At 36.6% G+C, this 20,064-nt stretch overlaps 1 protein-coding gene across 1 annotated transcript in view; it reads right to left on the bottom strand.

Annotated features, from left to right (window-relative positions):
• The window catches only part of TRPA1 (transient receptor potential cation channel subfamily A member 1), a 31,321-nt gene extending 12,209 nt beyond the window's left edge, over positions 1 to 19,112 (bottom strand). The window contains exons 1-13 of the mRNA XM_041412826.1: positions 18,993 to 19,112; positions 16,449 to 16,611; positions 15,171 to 15,346; positions 13,360 to 13,467; positions 12,833 to 12,941; positions 12,348 to 12,493; positions 10,916 to 11,052; positions 8,626 to 8,674; positions 5,446 to 5,545; positions 4,365 to 4,465; positions 2,909 to 3,078; positions 2,656 to 2,820; positions 1,789 to 1,903 (exon numbers count right to left, since the gene is read on the bottom strand). Of these exons, the coding sequence (XP_041268760.1) occupies positions 1,789 to 1,903; positions 2,656 to 2,820; positions 2,909 to 3,078; positions 4,365 to 4,465; positions 5,446 to 5,545; positions 8,626 to 8,674; positions 10,916 to 11,052; positions 12,348 to 12,493; positions 12,833 to 12,941; positions 13,360 to 13,467; positions 15,171 to 15,346; positions 16,449 to 16,611; positions 18,993 to 19,112 (1,659 nt within the window). The remainder of the gene's footprint in view (positions 1 to 1,788; positions 1,904 to 2,655; positions 2,821 to 2,908; positions 3,079 to 4,364; positions 4,466 to 5,445; positions 5,546 to 8,625; positions 8,675 to 10,915; positions 11,053 to 12,347; positions 12,494 to 12,832; positions 12,942 to 13,359; positions 13,468 to 15,170; positions 15,347 to 16,448; positions 16,612 to 18,992) is intronic.
• Between the last annotated feature and the right edge of the window lie 952 nt (positions 19,113 to 20,064).

Consider the following 20,064-nt stretch of genomic DNA (forward strand, 5'->3'; position numbering starts at 1 on the left):
ACGAGTAATTAAAGAAAAGTACGTTTCAGTGCTTTCCCACATTGAACAGCCAGATGCTTTTCTCAGCTGCAAGTCTTGAATGCTTTCACTAGCAACACTATTGTATTTGCAGGAACCCTCATGGCAGGAAGGAATGATGAATCTGACTCCATGTTCTCAGAAGGCTAATTCATTATTTTATGATACTATATTATATATAGAATACTAAATTAAACATTACTAAAGAATACAGAAAGGATACTTACAGAATGCTAAAAAGATAATAATGAAAATCTCGTGACTCTCTCCAGAGTCCCGACACAGCTTGGCACTGATTGGCCATTGAGTCAAAATAATTCACACCAGGACCCAATGAAACTATCACCTGTTGGTAAACAATCTCCACCCACATTCCAAAGGAGCAAAACACAGGAGAAATAAATGAGATAAGATTGTTTTCCTTTTTCTCTGAGGCTTCTCAGCTTCCCAGGAGAAAAATCCTGGGTGGAGGGAATTTTCCGAAAATATGAATGTGACACAACACAAAACATTAGAATATTGTCAGAGATTCTGACAGAGATTACAGATATGTTCTTTATGTCTACAGCTACACTAGGGCAAAATCTGAAGAGGAAACTCACTATAGGTAAGAAAAGCCAATTCGTTAATATATTTTAATTTTGTAATTAATGAACTGCAAGTCACAAAGGGGTAAAAATGATGGTGTCTACAGACAGAGAACACTTGCATTAGATAATCAAATAGAGAAGCATTCAATTATATCCTGATGTGTTCATACAAAAAAAATCTGCAAGAAAATCTGAGGGCAATTTTGTAAGTGGAATATTTGTTTTTTATTTGGTATTTTCATAAAAGTAAAGGAATCAGTGGTTTAGGAATCAAGGTACACTAAAACTGACATTTGAGAGTCTTCTGAATGCACACAGATTTTTCTGATTGAAATTAAGGACTTCTCATAAATTGAAATTAAGGCATCTCCTAAATTTATAGTCAATATTTGTTTCTAATCTAGTAATTCTAATTTCATCACCAGTTCTCAGAGAAATTAGCAACAGCTTCTGTGTTGGGAATGAAACAGTTCTTTAAAATGATTGCCCTGTATTTCTGATGGAACAGGTTCATAAAAGAGGCCTTCAATCCCAGAAAGGGATTTTGTTTTGACCTAATACACACTGCATTTGTCCAAACTCCAGAGCAAGACAGGTGCTCGTTTTGTTGGACATCAGTGTGCAGTGAATTTCAAACAATATGTTACTGAGCTATAGCTGATAATGCAGTCAAATTCAAGAAATTCTGACCAAGGTGATCTTTTAATGACACATTTGATCCTAAATAAATATGGAAATAAATACCAACAACTTCAAAACTGCTGCTACTTGGCACTAAATGATGTTTAAGAAAAAGGAACAAATGTTGCACAAATGTTTATTAATCTATAACCGGATTTCTTCACATCTGTGTAAGTTCCTTAAATTTGCATTACCAATGTTTGTACTACATTACTAAAATATTCTTGCACGGTATACGGGGAAAGAGGAACATGTCTAGTACATTCACCGTTTCATGATTTCTATTAGAATATTTGAATATTTCTTATCTCCCACTTAAAATAATTGGATAAAAATTTCAGCAATCATATATTTATCCAATAAATCCTTTATCACTGAGTCTGCCACAGGAAATACAATATTACACATGTAATGCACAGTGGAAAACTACTAACAGCCTAGCCCTGACATTTCATCTAGAAGTAACAGCAGACAAGAAACAAATAATGTTAACACATACCCCTTCTTCATCCACTTTGTCAGTACACTTCACATTAGTATCCAAAATTATCTGCATTGTGCGAGTGTATCCACCAAAGGCAGCATGGTGCAGGGCTGTCCAGCCTTTATAATCACTTACATGCAATGGTATAAAATTAGAAATTATAAACAAAAAAGCTTTTTATAAATTTAAAGTGAATGTTAATGCCTGCTCCTTTAACTTGGACCTCTTTTCTTTGGCATCACTGCTGCAGAGATGTCCATATATTCTGTCAAATATTATGGGATGATCAATGCACCATTCAGAAGTAAAAGGTTCAACTCACTAATAGTACTTAGGTCTCTCCCTTTTCATCTCTTTCTAAGATCTGAGGCTCTTTAACCTGAAGGCTGAATGCCTTTGAACCACCAGTCCGAAGAAACCCTTCTCAAGCCTGTAAGTGGGGCTGAAATGATTGTAATATTTCCAAACCATTTTTTTTCTCATGAAAATGTTCAGTAATCGTCTCTCAACTAGATTTAGAGAAATCTCAGTTCCCCTAGCATTAGACATATTCCCCTAGAATTAGAATATTTCATTCTGTGTTGTCTACTTTTGCAGTGACACATATTGCCAGGACAGTATGGTCACTATAGTCACACTATCACTATGGTCATATCAGCACAAAGTACTACTATAAGCCTTGGTTTAACAGCTAGCTACTCTGTTTTACAAGTATTTCATAACCATACTCTTACTATATGTTTGTATTTGCATATATTAATATAATAATTATTTTAATATACTGTACTTATATTTATATTGCATTCACTTCCCAGCAGATGAACATAAAACATAGAGGGATAAAGGGTTTTTGGCTTAATGAATGAAAATTTGTACACTTACCAAAGGAAGAGAGCCCCTCTCTTCAGAAGAAATTGAACTACCTTCTCATGACCATTCTGGGCTGCCAAATGAAGGGGAGTCATTCCCTTCTTATCACCTTCATTCAAAAGCCTTGTGTCTTTCATGTCTCTTATAAGTCGTTGACAAGTATTGATGCGCCCATAGCTTTGCAAGATGTACACAGAGATTAATGTCAAAAATACAGGGATGAAAACCACGGCATGGATTCCATGGCCTGGACTGTGCTACTAACCTGGCAGCAAAGTGTAATGGCGACTTCTTGTCCCTGCTCTTAGAGTAGATGGAAACGTTGAGGCTGAGTAAATTATTTACTGAGAGGGCCACACCTTGTCTGCATGCGTAATGCAATGGAGTGCATCCTTCATTATCTTCATCCACTACAAGATTTTTAATATGTTCCATCTGTTATCCCCCCAGAGATACCCAAAAACAAAAGCACAGAATTATGTCTATATCTTTTCTGCTCCACAGTTTCTAATAGTTTGCAACAATAGCATTAATACTCTAAAGCAGTATCTAAAAATAAGAAATAAAATTAAATAAAATTAAGGAACAAAGAGCACCATTTTTATCTGCTGATTTGTGGGTTACCATTTTTTCAAACAACTACTCTTCAAAGAGCAAACAGGAGTTTACCATCCTGCATACTCACTGTAACCCATTCACAGCACAATAAAGGAAATTCTTCTTTGCTGCCATTCCAATGTAATGCTAACTGCTGGCAGCAGAAGGCTTGTACCAAAACTAAAGGCAGTCTTATAGTCGGTATTCAGCAGCAAAACCTCTGACTGTCAAAACCCAGCAGTTCACTGTTTTACAGTGTTAATTTATTTTCCCTGTTTCTCGTTTTCATCTTCATTTCCCCTTTTCCTTGTCTAATGCTATCCTACAACCTTTCTTAAAGCAACCAAAAAACTCCTCCCACCATCCTATCCACTTATTTCTCTGAATTATTAATATGATCAATAATCAGAAAGCCAATGCTGAGGCTTATCATCACTGTTTTAAAACTGTTCACTACATCTGCTGAAAAGGGAGGTTAAATCCATTCTGAATTACAATCAAAGGTGTTCACAGATTTCAGCAAATGTTGTAAGATGAGTTATATTTGACTCACATTTAAAAGGCTGCTCCTGGAGTTCTGAAAGCCAGCAAATGTAATTTTTACAGGCAAGCTTGGGCTCTATCAATATGAGTGCTTCATTTCAACACAGCCAAATACAGATTTATGTTTGAAATATTTTTAGAAACTAAATTCAAGACTTCATTATGGTTCAGTCCACAGAAAGCTCCTGCAGAATATGCTGCAAACTATTTATAAAGTTCTAGATCTTGACTGATTACGAGCATGTCTCCCGGCTTTACTGCATGCAAGCTGGGAAAATAGAAGTGAAAAGTTCTATATTTTATTGCCTACCTCTTGAGCTATTCAATGCCCCAACAGCAAAATAATTTATGGGATTATGTTATTCCTTTGCCTGGCAATAAGAAAACTGTATTATTGGCTTTGAAATGTTTTCATGAGAGATATGTGATATGTACCTCTTCAAACCATTTTTTGTGACACTGGTCTATTTAACACTTATCAAAAATTTTTACAAACATACCAAAATAAAATTGTAGTTGCTTTTTTCTTTACATTTTCCTAGAAAGGGTAACAGAAAGACATAAATTGATGCTTACTGTACCTGCAGATATTTCTCATTCAGATGCTGTAATCCTCCAGGCTGCAATACGGTCAAATGCAAGAAATTCCGACCCAGATGATCTTTTAATGACACATTTGCTCCTAAATAAATATGGAAATAAATACCAGCAACTTCAAAACTGCTGGTTCTTGGCACTACACAATGATGTTTAAGACAACGGAACAAATGCTGAACAAATGTTCACTAGTTTACAACATTTTATAAAATAATTCTTATAAATCTATAAAATATTCTTTTAAGTCAATCTTGTAATGTACAATTTTGTTTCCCAAAAAAAATCACCCCAATGAAATTCAGTTTTCAGCATTTTCTTGTGTGTATGCATTTCGTATTTCATCGCAGCAGTAAGTTTTATATAGGGCCATTAGATTCCAAGATGCTGATCACCCACAAATCAAGAAGAAATTTAAAGATGCAGATAGTCACCTCTTCTAACCTTTAAAGCTGTAGCCTTTTTGCAGTTTCAAAACTTACTATAAGGCTTTTAAAGAAAATCAGTTATACTATTAACAAGAGGAAATACAGTAATAATCATTAAGTTGCACCAAAATGCAGCAAATGAAAGAGATGTAGCTCAAACATTTTCAAGGTGAATGTGATTTTATAAAACTGCAGGTAAGGATTAAATGGTGGGCTTTAACATTTAAAGATTGAATGCTGGTATGAAACACAGCTCTGTTTAAGTGGTGCATTTATTCAGCAGTTCTGCTTACTTTGTGAGCTGCTAAGGAGTGCAGGGATGGAGTGCCAGTGCCACCTCCACCTTGAGAAGTGTGACGCATGGCACACACAGCCTGTTCTACAGCCTGTTCTACAACCTGGTCATGCTGTAGTGAAAGGGGCGAAATCATCACACCAATTCTTCCTTTATCTCAGGGGATACCAGCAGTGTGCAGCCATTTAGCTCAGCTGCTCCTGGGCTGGATGCTGAAGTAGTGAAGGCAAATTGAGAGGGAAGCTGGATGCAGAGTTTTAAAATGAATTAACCCTTTTCAAAGGAAGTATGTATATATATATATATATATATATATATATATATAATGTGTATATTCCTTTTTACCTTTTGAAAGCAGTAAATTCACAATTTTCCATGATGCACAGGAAGTAGCCAGCAGAAGCGGGGATCGACCTTCTATGTCAACACTATCAATATTAGCCCCCTGAGAAAAAGAATTCCAAGTTTATGGTGAATAATGAATAAATGAAACTTTAAAATGGTGCTGCCTTTTATAAGCAAAGCAGAAATACAGGCATTCTTAGTATTCCCAGATGGTCTAGATAAGTAATTCCACATTATGTAAACAAACAAACAAACCAATAAAAACTCTATAAAACTACCATGTTTTCTAACCATCAGTCACAGTCCAGTCATCTATATATAAAAATTCAGATACCAAAATAGTAGTGGGCTACTTCTAGGTATACTGAATTTACAGCTTACGATCTTTGGTTAGAGAACCTTTCCATGCACTCTCAATATAAAATTCTAACTAACAGGACTGATGCTATGTAAAAATCTAAAAATGGTAGTCCTTTCAATGACATTGTCTTACCTATCAAACAATTACCAGAAAAAGATCTTTCTAAACCTCTACATTGTACAAACACAATTCAAGATGTAATGCATCCAGAAATTAGTACAGCTCAATCTGCATAGCTCAATCTATATTAGTTTTCTCTCCTTCAGCATAAGTGATTTGAACCAAGTCCATTTTGATGCCAAAGCAGCTGTATCAACAGGGGGCTTATTTTATTCTGTGTTGTCTACTTTTGCAGTGACACATATTGCCAGGACAGTATGGTCACTATAGCCACACTATCACTACGGTCATATCAGCAAAAAGTACTACTATAAGCATGAACATATTTATCTAAAAAATCCCACCAAAGGAGCAGGAAGGCACACACAAATGAACCAATGAGATGTACGTATATTTTATGACAGTTTAGATATCATTTTTTCTAGATACTGAGTTGCAAGTCAAACTTGATGAGCTGAACAAAGTACACAAAAAAAAATCTATTTTATTTCAGATAATATCCAAAGATGATTGAAAAAAAAAATCGAGTTGCAAGTCTAACTTGATGAGCTGAACAAAGTACACCAAAAAAAAAAATCTATTTTATTTCAGATAATATCCAAAGATGATTGAAAAAAAAAATCGATGGCAGTTTTTCCATTAACTTGAATCATCTTTGGGTCCAGTCTTAATTTGAGAGACAATTAATCACAATCCTGAGCAATATTTACTTTCCAGGATGGTAACACCTGTAGCGTAGTAATAAGAAGCACATAACAAACGTGCAATGATTACCACAGAGAACAGAGAGCTTCCAATGTATATTCATTAAATATTTGGCAGTAATACATGCAAGACTTTTTCCCCATTTACCTTTCTACAAGGTCAGACAACATCTTAAAAATTATTTTTTTTCATTAAGAAACAGACCTTTTTTATCCAAGTGTATAATTTATTTCAATTAATACAGGGCAGCAATTTCCAGTTCCTTATATAGTATTTATTCACCTTCCCACCAACTAATGTAATTGTTCAGTTTTCAATAAAATGAATTTGGCAGCATTCATAAACACTTATCACAGTAAGAAGTAACTTATATGTTGCCATATATTTACCTCATTTATGATAGAGCTGAATTAAGAGTTTGTGAAATAGTTTCTGAACTTCATTTAATTTTCCAGTTCTGTTGCCCCAAATGCATTAACATAAATGAATTAAGCAGATATTAAAATAAAAACAAATCTGCCAGTTTTGTAAATATCAGCCATTATTTATAAATATTTAATCTTTCAATTTCCTTTTGGAGAAGACAAAAGAAGCAAAAGGGGGATAAAGTAAAAAAAAAACAGGAAGAAAATATGTAAAACTACTGCTTATTTATTTTGAACAAAATGTGAATAATATTTAATGTGTAAAATAAATAGATGTTGTTCTTTACTAAAACTGGAAAACCTTTATGAACTGGAATTTGCTAGTCCTTTCAGGCAGCAACATTGCTAAACCTTTTCTTTTTCACCCTCACGTACACCACAGCAGAGGCAGAACTCCATGATCTTGCCAGGAGTCCAAGGGAGGAGGAGCACAGGCTGTACATGCAGCACTCCACTGACTCCAACTGACACAATTTGATCCATTCCCAGACAGGGCAAACTAAAACAGTCCCAAAGCATCAAACCTGACATACTTTATATGGAAAGGCAAAGAAACCCTCAGCAAACCTCCTATGGAAGAGGCCAAACTAGTGAAATTGCACTCAAGGAATGAAAGTTTGTTCTTAGCAAATGCAGTGTGAAAGGTATTTATGATATAATGTTTTGCACACACAAGCCTCCACATGTAAAAACTTGTACCTGCATTTCTCAGGTAATGAGTTTTGTTGACAGTTGGTTTTGTCAGACAAGTTTGAGTAGTCAAACCTCGCCATTTCGTATTTAAACCAAAACTAAGCCCAACACCTAGTTCTAACTAAATCAAATCTCTATGACAAACTTTCTGAGAAAAGCAAAACTGTATGTAGAAGAGAATTTATTTCCGTATAAGTGCTATGAAATGAAGCAAAAATCCTAAAACCACATAAAACAAAAAAGAAATCTGATAATTTCTGAAAATGTCCTCAGCCACGTGGGGCACAAAATGATTATGAGCCTTAGTTTAATTGGCACAAATGGACATTGGGCGCATAGCCAGTAGCCTGCCTGATTATATTTCTTCTCTCCATTCTTCATAATTATCCATTGAAGAAATACAACCAAACCATACAGAATAAAGACTATTTCTAGATCATACACAAACTTTGATATATGGCTGTGTTATCCCATAGTAATCATATGTACATTCTTTAAAGAAATGATTTATGACTTGCAAAAGGTCAGAAGAAATTCTGTGCATGTTTAGTATTTTTTTTATATTTCATGTCTGAAGAGTGTAGGATGACCAGACCACTTCACCATATTTGGTAAAAGATCTTTATGAAACTTTACTGAGTAAGTAAAATGGAAATAAAAATCTAAGATTTCATCCTCTGTAACTGTGGGATGATATTATGGATCAACAGCTATTGTTGTACTGTAACTCTCAATTATACATTATGAAATGTATATATCCACCTATCTAACTAGCCTATACCTGAGAACACATTCTACTTTACGATTTTCTCTATGTAGACCTGCAGGAATAGATACAATAATCTCTCTAAACGTGTTGCTTGATTAAATATTTACCATTGAAATCAAATACTCCGCCAGTTCATAATGATCAAACAGTGCTGTTCTGTGGAGAAAAATGCAAAAATACAGTAATATTAGACAGGAAGAAGACATTTCAAGCCAAAGAATAGCATTCTTCTCCATTTTCTGTTTTCAAATAAATCAATTTTAAAATAAAGAGACAGAGATATACCCTTATTAGATAATTCATCTTAATAAACTTTTTATATTTTTGCACGGATTTCTTTTTTCAAACTAAGTTCAGTTCAGTTATTGCATTCAAAACTCACTGCAGGAAACAAAGATCTTATTGGTAAGTTAACAGGTATTTTACCACCAAGTTTTAGGAGAAGCAGTAATTTCATATGTCAGATCATCCAGTGTGCCACACAAGGTCAATACAGAATTCCATAAATTTTATATGCAGTTTTTTCCAAGCATGCCTGGAGCCTCAAATTAATTTCATTATTCAAAAATAATTTGGTTATATTTAATTCAATAATGCCAGTGTGAGGTTAAAATGGCAATGCCTAAACATGTATTCTGACTGTGGCAGGCAAGTCTACTTGAAAAAATATGAACAAACTAATTGGTATAAATTGGGCATTTGGAGCAGTCAGTAGCATTAGTTAAATATACTGATTAAAAGTTTACGCCATTTACCAGAAATATTTTTAAAGCTGTCTATACATTTGGAATCTTCTCAGGTTTTATTCTACAGTAAGTCACTGAATTATGTATTCCAGGAAAAAACTGATTAAAGTATGGTAGCACAGTAAATACACACAGACAAAATGTTTTCACAAGTCAGACCTCTGCAAAATATTTTGACTCAATAAGCAACACAGAAGGACAGTTCCAAGGTTGTACTGTATCTCAAATGATAATAGTTGCCTTACATTATGAGAGGTAATAAAACATTGGGTGTACTATAGTTAGAACTGATTGCTCAAAAGACATATTTCAAAAATCAAGTCATGGTTCCAAATATGCAGAGATGCCTCCGTTATCTATAGTGGACCTTTCCAGCCACACATTAACACTGAATGCTTCACAAATGCTAAAATAAATTCCAAGGTGACTGAAGAGAAAGCAAAGTCATTTTATTAAATATTTAGTTGGAAGCATGACAGTAGGAATGCAAAAGCATCCAGTGCTACCTACACTTCACTGCTGCTTTGTTTCTCAACAAGTTAACATTCCTACTCAGGTTTGTTTTTATATTCTGAGATATTTGGGTGACTTTCGACCTTCCTGATGATTCTTACTAATATAATTTTTACTGCTTCACAGACACAGGGACTAAAATAGTGTTGTCCTTTTTACCAAGCTTTTTTCAAGGACAATAATTATCAGAGATAAGGTAGCCAGTTATCTATTAAATAGTACATGTGTCTGCACAGTTTGATTTGGCATTCTGTCATCACTTTGTCTACAATCATCTTCTTCCATGGTAACATTTCCAAGTGTACCCAAACATTACCCTAATTTTACAACAAACTCTTAATGTCTTCAATTATCTTTGAATCATTCCACTTTATACTGTGTCCAAAGAACAATCATCTCCACTGCTTCTACCACTTATTTCATACAGTAAAACTCGTAGAATAACACTGTCCAATAATTACAGCTAAATGCAGTGAAACATATCTGTCTTGCAAAAAATGGAAATATATTATATTCCATAGAGTTGGGAGCAAGCATGTTTAACGAAATACCTTTCTGCTACAAAGGATTTAGGAAACTTCTGCACAATCTAGTGCTCTGGGTTTAAATGGAGTGTAAAAGACTACAAGTCTTAAGGATTATGATATACACAAACACCATCTCTGCAACTATGAAGTAACAGAGAAGTGTACAAACATTTCCTTTTACCTGATCAGGTATATGGGTTTTTTGAAAATAAAGGAAAATATTCTTTTAAACAGTTCATATTATTTTTCACTCATTTTATGGAGAACATCATGTGATTACATAAAGGCATATCTTCCACATTGTCAGAAGATGTTAACAATTCCATAAACTTGGTCCCTTACAACTTGACTGGAGTAAATTTTCAATGCAAACTGTTAGTGACCATTCCTTGACATGGCTCCAAGGTAACTGGAACTGTTTTCATTTTGGTATCACCACCAAGATTTTTAACATTCTGACCAAATTTTTTCCTCTTTCATACTGTACTACAACCATCTCCCATACCATGAAGAAGTTCCAAATTATGTGGAAGAGTGCTCCAAACACAAGGAATAACTAGGAATATCATGCTTCAGAATTCATAGTGAAATCTGGCACAGCAGCTTCCTACCTGTGAAGCAATGTTTCCTTATTCCCATCTACAGCATCAATAATGGATTCCTCCCCAGCATAGGATGACATCATTAGCTTTACAATCTCTGTTGCTCCTTGAGTGGCAGCAAAATGAAGTGCTGTGCATTTTTCATTCTATAAAAGAAGAAAAAAAGAAAAAATATAAATATTTAAACCTCAGAAACCTAACTTCCAATCTACTAAACACACTAGTGAACCAGCCCAGGATTTATAATTCACAAATGCCTAAATTTCTATGCAAGTAATAAAGCTTTAGTCTTTAACTATAGTACAATTCTAAAGAGATTGACAAAACCAAAGAAGAGTAAAGACATAGTTTTAAAGATTACTACGAAGCTTCTTATCACTCTATATTAAGTCCCTAAGATTTGAGATAATTATACTCTTAAAAACCTTTTATAATTTTATTAAAAACCAGACAGAAGCAGCACTCTTTAATACACGAGATGAAGCAAATGAAAGATACAGAAAACCATATCTAGGTCAATACAAATGAATAAGCAAACAAATGAGCCTATATTATACAGAAAATACATTATTTTAAAACTTTGTTTACTTCCTAAAATTGAATCCTCCTTAGAAGTAATTCTTAAATCAACTTTTCTGCAGGCAAAAAATAACAATATGCTATAAACCTATTATAAACTAGACTAATAAAATAATTAAGCAATATACAGATGAACAGAACAATATTTGCCAAAATGGGATTTTTGTTTAGCAAGATGGGACTAACCAGCTTTGAGATATGCCTGAGGGTTTTGACTTTATAATTTTTAGAGCAGGACCATTTTGGTGAATGCACTGGAATGGGCTTTTCCACAATGCCATAAGCATGCCCAAAATAGTTGTGCCCATCACAAGATCAGCAGCGTAACTCACCTCATTCGAAAGCTGTGTGTTCAAAGAGTCAAACCAGTAAAAGAAGGCAAAACTACATTTAGTTTTGCTCTCATGAGTTGATTTCATACTTGCAAACTCCTTGATTAGCAGTAGCTATTTTTAAAAATGTTTATTCATGAATGCATCTGGGTACAGACCCTTGCACCAGCAGTACTATGCCAGGGAAGCAGCAGTAGTATCACAAATTTGTGTTTGCTTACAAAGCAGATACTGTAAAGGCCAAGGCAGGGCTGAGGAAGATCAGAATGATCAGAAAAGGTCAGATTGAAGATCCCACTTCTGGGAAGATCCCACTTCTGGGAAGGGGTGACCAAATGTACCTTGTGTAAAGAAACATCACATTCTGCCTGATTTGAACCAAAGACTTGCTTTCATTTGCTGCTCCCTCTGCTTTGCATTGGAAGAGAGAATGAACAATGATTATCTGCTCGTCTTTTTTTCATACCACTCAGAGATTTAGAAATAGCTAGGTTTATCAAAAATACATTTCACTCCAGTCTGAGTTTTACCTGTTTTAGATCAATTTGAGCTCCAAATTCAATGCACATTTTAATCATTTCAAGGTCTCCACTCTGAACGGCCAAATGAAGTGGACTGCATTTTCCATTATTGGTAAAATTGATGTGGGTTTTAGCAGAGTGACCCAATTCTTCACCTGAGAGATGAAAATAAATTGATCTTTTTTTTAAAGTGAGAATGAGATAACAGAAGATGTAAAGGCTTTCAAAACAAGCAAGTTAAGTGTGCAATAATATTCTCCCCTCTCAAAATATGAACCTGTCACATCTGTCATTTAACAATGGATGAACATACATTTAGGAAAGCAGCTAGTTTGCTGCTGCAATCATACAAAAGTTGTCACCATAAATCACCCATTCAAATAACTGCAATTAGTTCTTGTAAGTTCAAACACAGTTACAATTGCTTGTTTTCACAGTTATTTCAGAACTAAAGGAGCAAATTGCTACTCACTACTTGGGAACATTGTATTTACCTTTTTTCAAAAGAATTTCCAGACACGTTTTTGCTCCTGAAAATGCCGCTGCATGGATAGGCATACATCCCGTTTTATTTGGTTTACATATTTTTCCTCCATTTTCAATCTGAAAAAGAATGTCTCAATACAGCTTACTGACAGACAGAAGAACCTGACAAATGAATATACTATTACAGATATAGTCTCCTGGGTAGCTGTCTCAGTTTTTTAATGTTACATATGTATTATGAAGTTTTTATGCAAGTTTCTTTTGCGTGTTATAGCCATACAATGCATGTGCTTCATTCTGTGTTCTCATGACCTTCAAAATCAGTTTTTTTCCTTAAGTTGGTCAGTCAGATAGCTATAGATATAATATACCCTCTTAAAAGATTAAAGTTTCTTAGTAACCCGCGCAAACCCAGTTGAACATTAGGTCCATGATTAACCCTCCTGCACTGAACAAAGACTAAACCCAGGAGCAGAGTAACTTTGCATTGAGGTAGGGAGAATCATCTCAAAAGATTATGGATAATTATACCTACCAGGAGTGTCAGTGCTTCAGGATTGTCCTTGTAACACGCTACAATTATGGGTGTGTTCCCTGCTTCACCTTCCAAGTTAACATCTGTACTGCTATGTTGGACTAAAACCTAAATGTTTAAGAAAACATCCAGTCAATCATAAGTCAAACACAAGACAAAAGCCTATTACATTATTTTTGTTGTTTACAGCCCACAGAACTCTTGCAACTTCCTCGTTTGGCATGCCAAAGGCCCGCAATGCATTGGCAGATGAGGGAGAAATGCAGGAAAATGCCAAAATATGCTGGTGAAAAATGCAGATATGAACACATGTGAAGTACAGTTCCTTCCAGCAAGCAACCAGGTAACTGAGTTAAACTCTGCACATAGCTGCAAAGTATTTTAAAGTCTGATTTAACAATTTCTTAATAATGGGAGAAAGTATTTTCTGTTGCACATTACAGATAAAGATTTTTAACTGAAGTTTTCAAAAGAAAATTCCCTGGCAAGTGGCAATGTTCTGGAATCTGAAATTAGACATCTGCTCAATTGAACAGTAAAATGAGGGGAGATGGGTCCTGATGAAAACTGGGACCTTGCAGTCCTGAAACCCTGCTCCAGTCTCTATGCCAACAGCTGGCACTGAACTATCAGTATGATCAATTATCTCTATGACTGCTTCCAGCACTTTTTGAGAAGCAAAGGATCTGGAAATTATAATGACCATACTGGCTTATTTATTCCCCTAGCTACATATTTATTTAATTGTCTTTCAGTAATTTCAGTTATTTATTTTTTCTGCACTAAAGGAACTGGTACATTTAATCACCCTCAGGCAATTTGACAATAAAAACCAAGGGAAAATTAGTTTGAATAAACAACAGAGTGGAGAAAAAAATGAGAGCACAGATTTAGTCAAGAACCAAAGCACAGAAGCTGATAAAAAGCCCATTTAAAAAATGTCATTGATTTAAGATTTCATTGTTCTTAAGTCATAATAAATAGAGATTTTGTAAAAGATTTGGGGACACTGAAACCTTGTCTTGAATATAGATAACATGTGTTTCTTTCTTTTGCATGGATGAACTAGAAAAAGAGACAAATTTAAAGAGAAAAGGAAGTGTTGCAATTGTAAGGTTGTACTCATCTAAAAAATTTTAAAATTCTAACCCTGTGCTGCATATGAAGTGAAAACATTCTCACTGCACTTTGACAAATGGTTAAAAAAATTATGCTGCTTAAAATCTCAAAGCCATTGCTGTTCAACATAGTTCAACATGGACACCTTAGTAATTTCATCACAATGTATTTTTGTGATTTTATTGCAGATCTAGCTCTGCTACCATTCAACTGATTATTAAAATGTTGGTTCTAAAACCTGCACTTTCTGACTTGTTTTAATCTGTTTTTTATTTTAAAAATACACTAATTTCAAGAACGTTAAAACCTCTAAGACACCCTATACAATTGTAAAAAATAAAGAAACAGAATACTGTAATTTGAAATACACATGCCTACATGAAGTTTCTGTTTTAAAAAGAACTTTTAAAGAAAGTTCCTTGTGTCTGGAAAATTGAAAAGCATTTTCTATGAAACATAAGGACTACTATCGTAGCACAAACTTCAGTATTTCTATAAATCAGTAAGTTAGCTGGCAGTGGCAGTGCTAAGAGGACACCAGCATTTTTATAGGCATCACGTTACACATCCTGCTTGCTAGAGAAAACACATGAGGAGATATGGCATATATCAACAAAGCCTTGGTGCTCTGCACATGGCTGCTGCCTCAGTTACTCATCAAGTGTGTATATTTAGGCAGATTTTAGACCTACCTTCACAATTTCATTGTGCAGGGACTGAACAGCCATGTGCAAAGGTGCCATCATATTGGAGTTGAGAATGTTTGGATTGGCTCCTCTGCTGAGAAGCAAGCGAACACTTTCAACCTGGTTTTTCTTTGTGGCCCAGTGTAGTGGGGTATTTCCAGAAGAATCCATCACATTTAATACTAGATCAAAGGAGAGAAAACAAAACAAAACAAAACAAAAAAAACAAAGCAAAACAATCAAATGTTCTGATTGCACTGAAACAAACAAAAAAAAGGCGTCTTCAGTGTCAGGTTTAGGTCTGTGCTATCACATTTCTTTGGAGAGGGAAAGGAAAAGATTTCATGAGATGCAGTGCATTGTGTTAAATCAATTAAATATTGTGCTGAATATTGATGGGAGGAATGGAAGTCGTGAAACATCTCTCTATTTCTTGCTCACTATTATACATGTTTTTCCTCACCCAGAAGTTACTTGATTTCCCTCTCTCCTCGATTATTCTTTTTCCGATTTTATTTGACTTCACAGCAATTTCTTTAGAGACTGCACAGAATAAATGAGTGCAAATAACCTAAATAAGAGGTAACAAGTAAGTGCTTTCAAACTGTAAGAAAATTAAACACCATATCTGCTCTGTTTTGAGCACAAAACAGAACACAAAATTAGAACACGAAAATAAATCAATTCACACCAGTTATAAAAATGGTCTGTCCTAAACATACATTTTGAGCTTGAAAACTGAAGATAAACTTCTACAAATATCCTAAAAAATTAGAACAAAAAAATAATGGACTGAAAATAAAAAGATATATATTTCAGCCGGAATAATCTAAAATTAGATTGGCCATCAATAGGGGGAAAAACCAAGCTTTTCAGCTTGTTTCATTGTAGGTTTACTCAGTAGCATGCAGTCTATCAGTGGAGTCTGATGTAGTTCACAATGCTTATTATATAAGAGACACATAACGTGAATAAGGAAGACAGAAAGTCAAGTCTTCTGTTCAATCATTGCAGTTTTCTTTTTCACATCTGAAGACTGCATATCTGAGTGTCAAATAAAGCAAGACATATTGATGCACTGCATTAGAGAGAAACCAGTCCTACATAACACAAGCAACCCAAAACACACCTGAGAGAGTGCAAACTGTGGCAGACAGTGGAAATATATTTGAATCTATAAATGGAGAGAACACTTACCAGTCCTATTTCAGTGAGGTAATGGGACATCTTGGTTATTGAACTTTTTTATTGTGCTAAACAAATAGTTCACAAAATGCATGTTACCTTCATAGGAAGAATCATCTATGATCAACTGCATGAGTTCTATTTGTCCTCCTTCTGCAGCGTGATGCAGTGGGGTGGCATTTAATTCATCCACTTTTGTAAGCCCAGAACGATTCTTCTTAATGAAGCTCCGTAGCCTACAGGCACTTCCATCTGAAATAACCTGTTTTGGGCAAAAACATTCTCATTTTCTCATTCTCCTAAAAGGCAGGAAGTTAGCAATGCTGTAATGTGATTTTGTGGGCATGTTACCACTCAATAACTCCTGCCCAGTTGTTTGGGCTCATACAGAAGTTCACAAATCCAGATCAGATTGAGCCAACAGTGAAACTCTGATTGGTTATTGGTGTAACTGACTGCAATATAAGATCCACATGAAAAACAGTGCAAAATCAACAAAACTGGAAATCATCTTGAATACACTGTTCTCTCTTCTGTAGTGAGATCAAAATCCTTCCTTCACCATGGAAAATCTCAACCAAGCAAATATACTCTTTCTTACAGTGGCCATGTAAAATGAATTCAACAGAGAGAAAAATTAATAGTCTTGATAAATTCCTTTCTTTAGATCTTTTTACTGAGATTGATACTGTGTTCTTGGCTTTCAACTTCAGCCATTGGGCTTCTGTGATGTTCTTTGTGTCAGAGAAACCAATATATGTTTTAATTTCAACAGCATGCTTAGAACATCAGACTATTATTTCAGCCTGACACAATGCAGTATCTTCCCAGTGAGCCCACTGACAGCTTGATGCATTCCAGGTACTATGCTTTACAACCAAAGCCCACTACGGAAACTCTGCTGTTTATTATTTTATGATATTCTCCAAATATTTTTGTTAAAGCTATTAAAATGCCTTATTTCTAAGTAAAGTGATAGAATAACATGATTGCAGTAGAATGGACCGGAATTTAAGAAACGAATACCAAAAATTAAGAGAGAATAAAACAGTAAAACAGTTCAACTACATTGGGTGGAAAAAAAATCAGAAAAATGCTTATCTCAAGTAATGCAAAGCTTCAAATGGTGTGTAAGCAAGCAAAGAATAAAACGAGGGAATTCCCTAAAATCACTGCTCCCTTCACACCTGAAAAAGAAAACTTTGCTCTCCAGGATGCCCTGAGTGTCAAAGACTCAAAAGTTTTTGCCATCCTTAAGCAAATGTACATTACAGGGCAGCCCATTCATGTGCTTGAGCACGTGTTTAGCTTCATTCAGCTTAGAGTCCCACTGACCTCAGTGAGGTTACTCATGTCAATAATGCTACAAATGTGTTTAAACATTTATAAGACTGATGCCAAATATGGGGCTGGTATCTGCTTCAATAGTGCAATCAGAAAAAGGTAATTGAAAACAAGTGATGTAATTGTGGAAAAGATATTTAAGATGAATCCACTGTCACAAAAATAATAGCTCAATTACACATGCAGTATCTATACATTTTAGACACACAAAAAAACCTTATTAGAGACCCCAGTATTTTCTATTTTTTCTAACATTCTACTTTATTATTTCTATTGATCAAGACCACATTTTTCTACTTTTAACACTGAGTTTATTTCTCAATGTAAGACAAAGTGTGTCATGATGATCATTTCTATCGACCAAAGTAAGATTTATCAGCCAATACTGTAGTGTTTCACTAACAAAATAAGGAAGAAAGAAGTCAATTAGGTGTTCTCAGTACTTGGGTTAGCTGAAAACAGCAAAGCAAGCTATTTTAAACAACAGCAGCTCCTTTGCCCTGTGCCTGAACAGCTCTGTAGTGACAGATCACCCACCAGAGTGACCCACAGATATTATGCTGAAGAGGTGCTACTCATGTCTACTCATCTGGCACACAGAAAACATATATGAATGGAAATGACCTCAGGAGGTATTTAAACCCACCTACAAACTTTCTCAAATTTGTTTAGCCTGCTGTTAAAAATCTCCAAAGTTATCCAAGACTTCCATCCTGTAAGCAAACTCTCCCTTTGCTTAATTATTCTTACGCTTAAAAAAGGCTCCACTAAAGTTCGGTCGAGGTCTCCCTAGCAGCAATACAAATACATGAGTTCTCATCCTAATCTCTGTTAAAAATGGGAAGATATTCTGTCTTTCTGGCTGCAGTATCACTTGTGTAAGTTGCACCGATGGTTCCCTTTCCCTTTGTAACAGTTCCAATGCTTCTAAACTCCTTCCTGTCATTTTTGCTAAGATGATCTATTCATTTCCCTCTCAGAGGGGGTCTCTTTCTGTGCCCAGGGGAAATGCGAGTTCTGCCTCAGCTGCCGGCCACCCACATCCTCCTTCCCCTTCTCCCCTACCTTGCCGCTCAACCTGGGCCACAGCACATCAGTGACCTGTGCCTTCACACCCCGCGGCCAGGGACGCTCGCAGCCTGTCTCCCATCCCGCACCGATCCTCTCTCCCTGCTCCACTGCGCACAGGGTCCCCCGGAGGCACGGCTCCCTGGGACGTAACCCCTGCCTCCAGAGACCCTCCTCCCCCTCGCCCACCTCACCCTCCACCCTCATCCCTCCCTCCCAGCCCGCACGCACCTTGAAGACATCCTGCGAGGCGACGGAGGCGGCGTCGGCCTCGCACACGACGCCCTGGTAGGCGCTGGAGGCGGCCGCCTTCTGCCGGGAGCGGCAGAGCCGCAGCAGAGAGCGCTTCATGCCGCCCGCCCGCCCGGCTCCGCGCAGCGCCCGCCCCGTCCGCTCCGCCGACCTGCGAGGCGACACAGCGAGTGACGGCCGGGCCCCGCGGCGCCGGGGGAGGCGGGGAAAGAAGGGGAAGCAGGGAAAGCAGGCGGGGGCGATCCCGCCGGGACGGGCATCCCGCCGGGCGGCGACTGCGTCCCGGGCGGGCAGCTCCAGGCGGGCCCCGCGGGAGCGGAGCGCCCGTGCCCGCCGGGAGCCGTCCCCTCGAATGGTGCTGGCTAGCCCTGCACTGCCCTCCCGCCCCTAAAAAAGCGGTTCGAGTTTTCTGCTATTAGCTTCTCTGTGTAGCCGTAACATTTTCTTGCAGAATTTGTTTGACCAGACAGTTTGGGGACCTGAAGGAAGAGTAGAGAAGGAAGGAGCATGAGGTGTTTCAAAGGTTTAATCCCAAAGAGCCTGTAACTGAGCCAGTCTTTAGAGAAATGCGTGTGACTCGGCGAACAAGCATTTTACTTAACGTGAGATGAGCACCCCTGCTAAAAGTCAGGTAGTGGAGGGGACAGAGGGTTGGGAACGGCGGTAGGAGCCACAGGAGGTGATTTTTTGCCTGCGTTTTCTTGGTTTATGGCAAGCGGCAGCTTAAGGACTGCCAAAACCAAGTGTCACACCCCGTATAGCCTATTTAATAGCTGTCAACAAGCAATTCTCCATTATATTCTCCATTATTTCCATAAATTCCCTCGCTCATTCCCTTTTAAAATCCTTTTTATACTGTCTGTGCCACAACATCCTGTGGCACTAAGTGCCATAATTTCATTATATATTTGGGGAAAAAAAAAAGTTTTCTTTTACCACTGGCTTCACTTAGTGGTCCCTAGTGGTTTTATTTCGAAAAATGGAGTGTTTTCTCCCCTTTTTTTTTCATCCCCGTTAGTGCTCATTATTTCACAAAGTACTTGCTCATTGA

The sequence above is a fragment of the Onychostruthus taczanowskii genome, unplaced genomic scaffold (genome assembly GCF_017590055.1).
Source record: "Onychostruthus taczanowskii isolate IOZ18803 unplaced genomic scaffold, ASM1759005v1 scaffold4, whole genome shotgun sequence".
Taxonomy (NCBI): Eukaryota; Metazoa; Chordata; class Aves; order Passeriformes; family Passeridae; genus Onychostruthus; species Onychostruthus taczanowskii.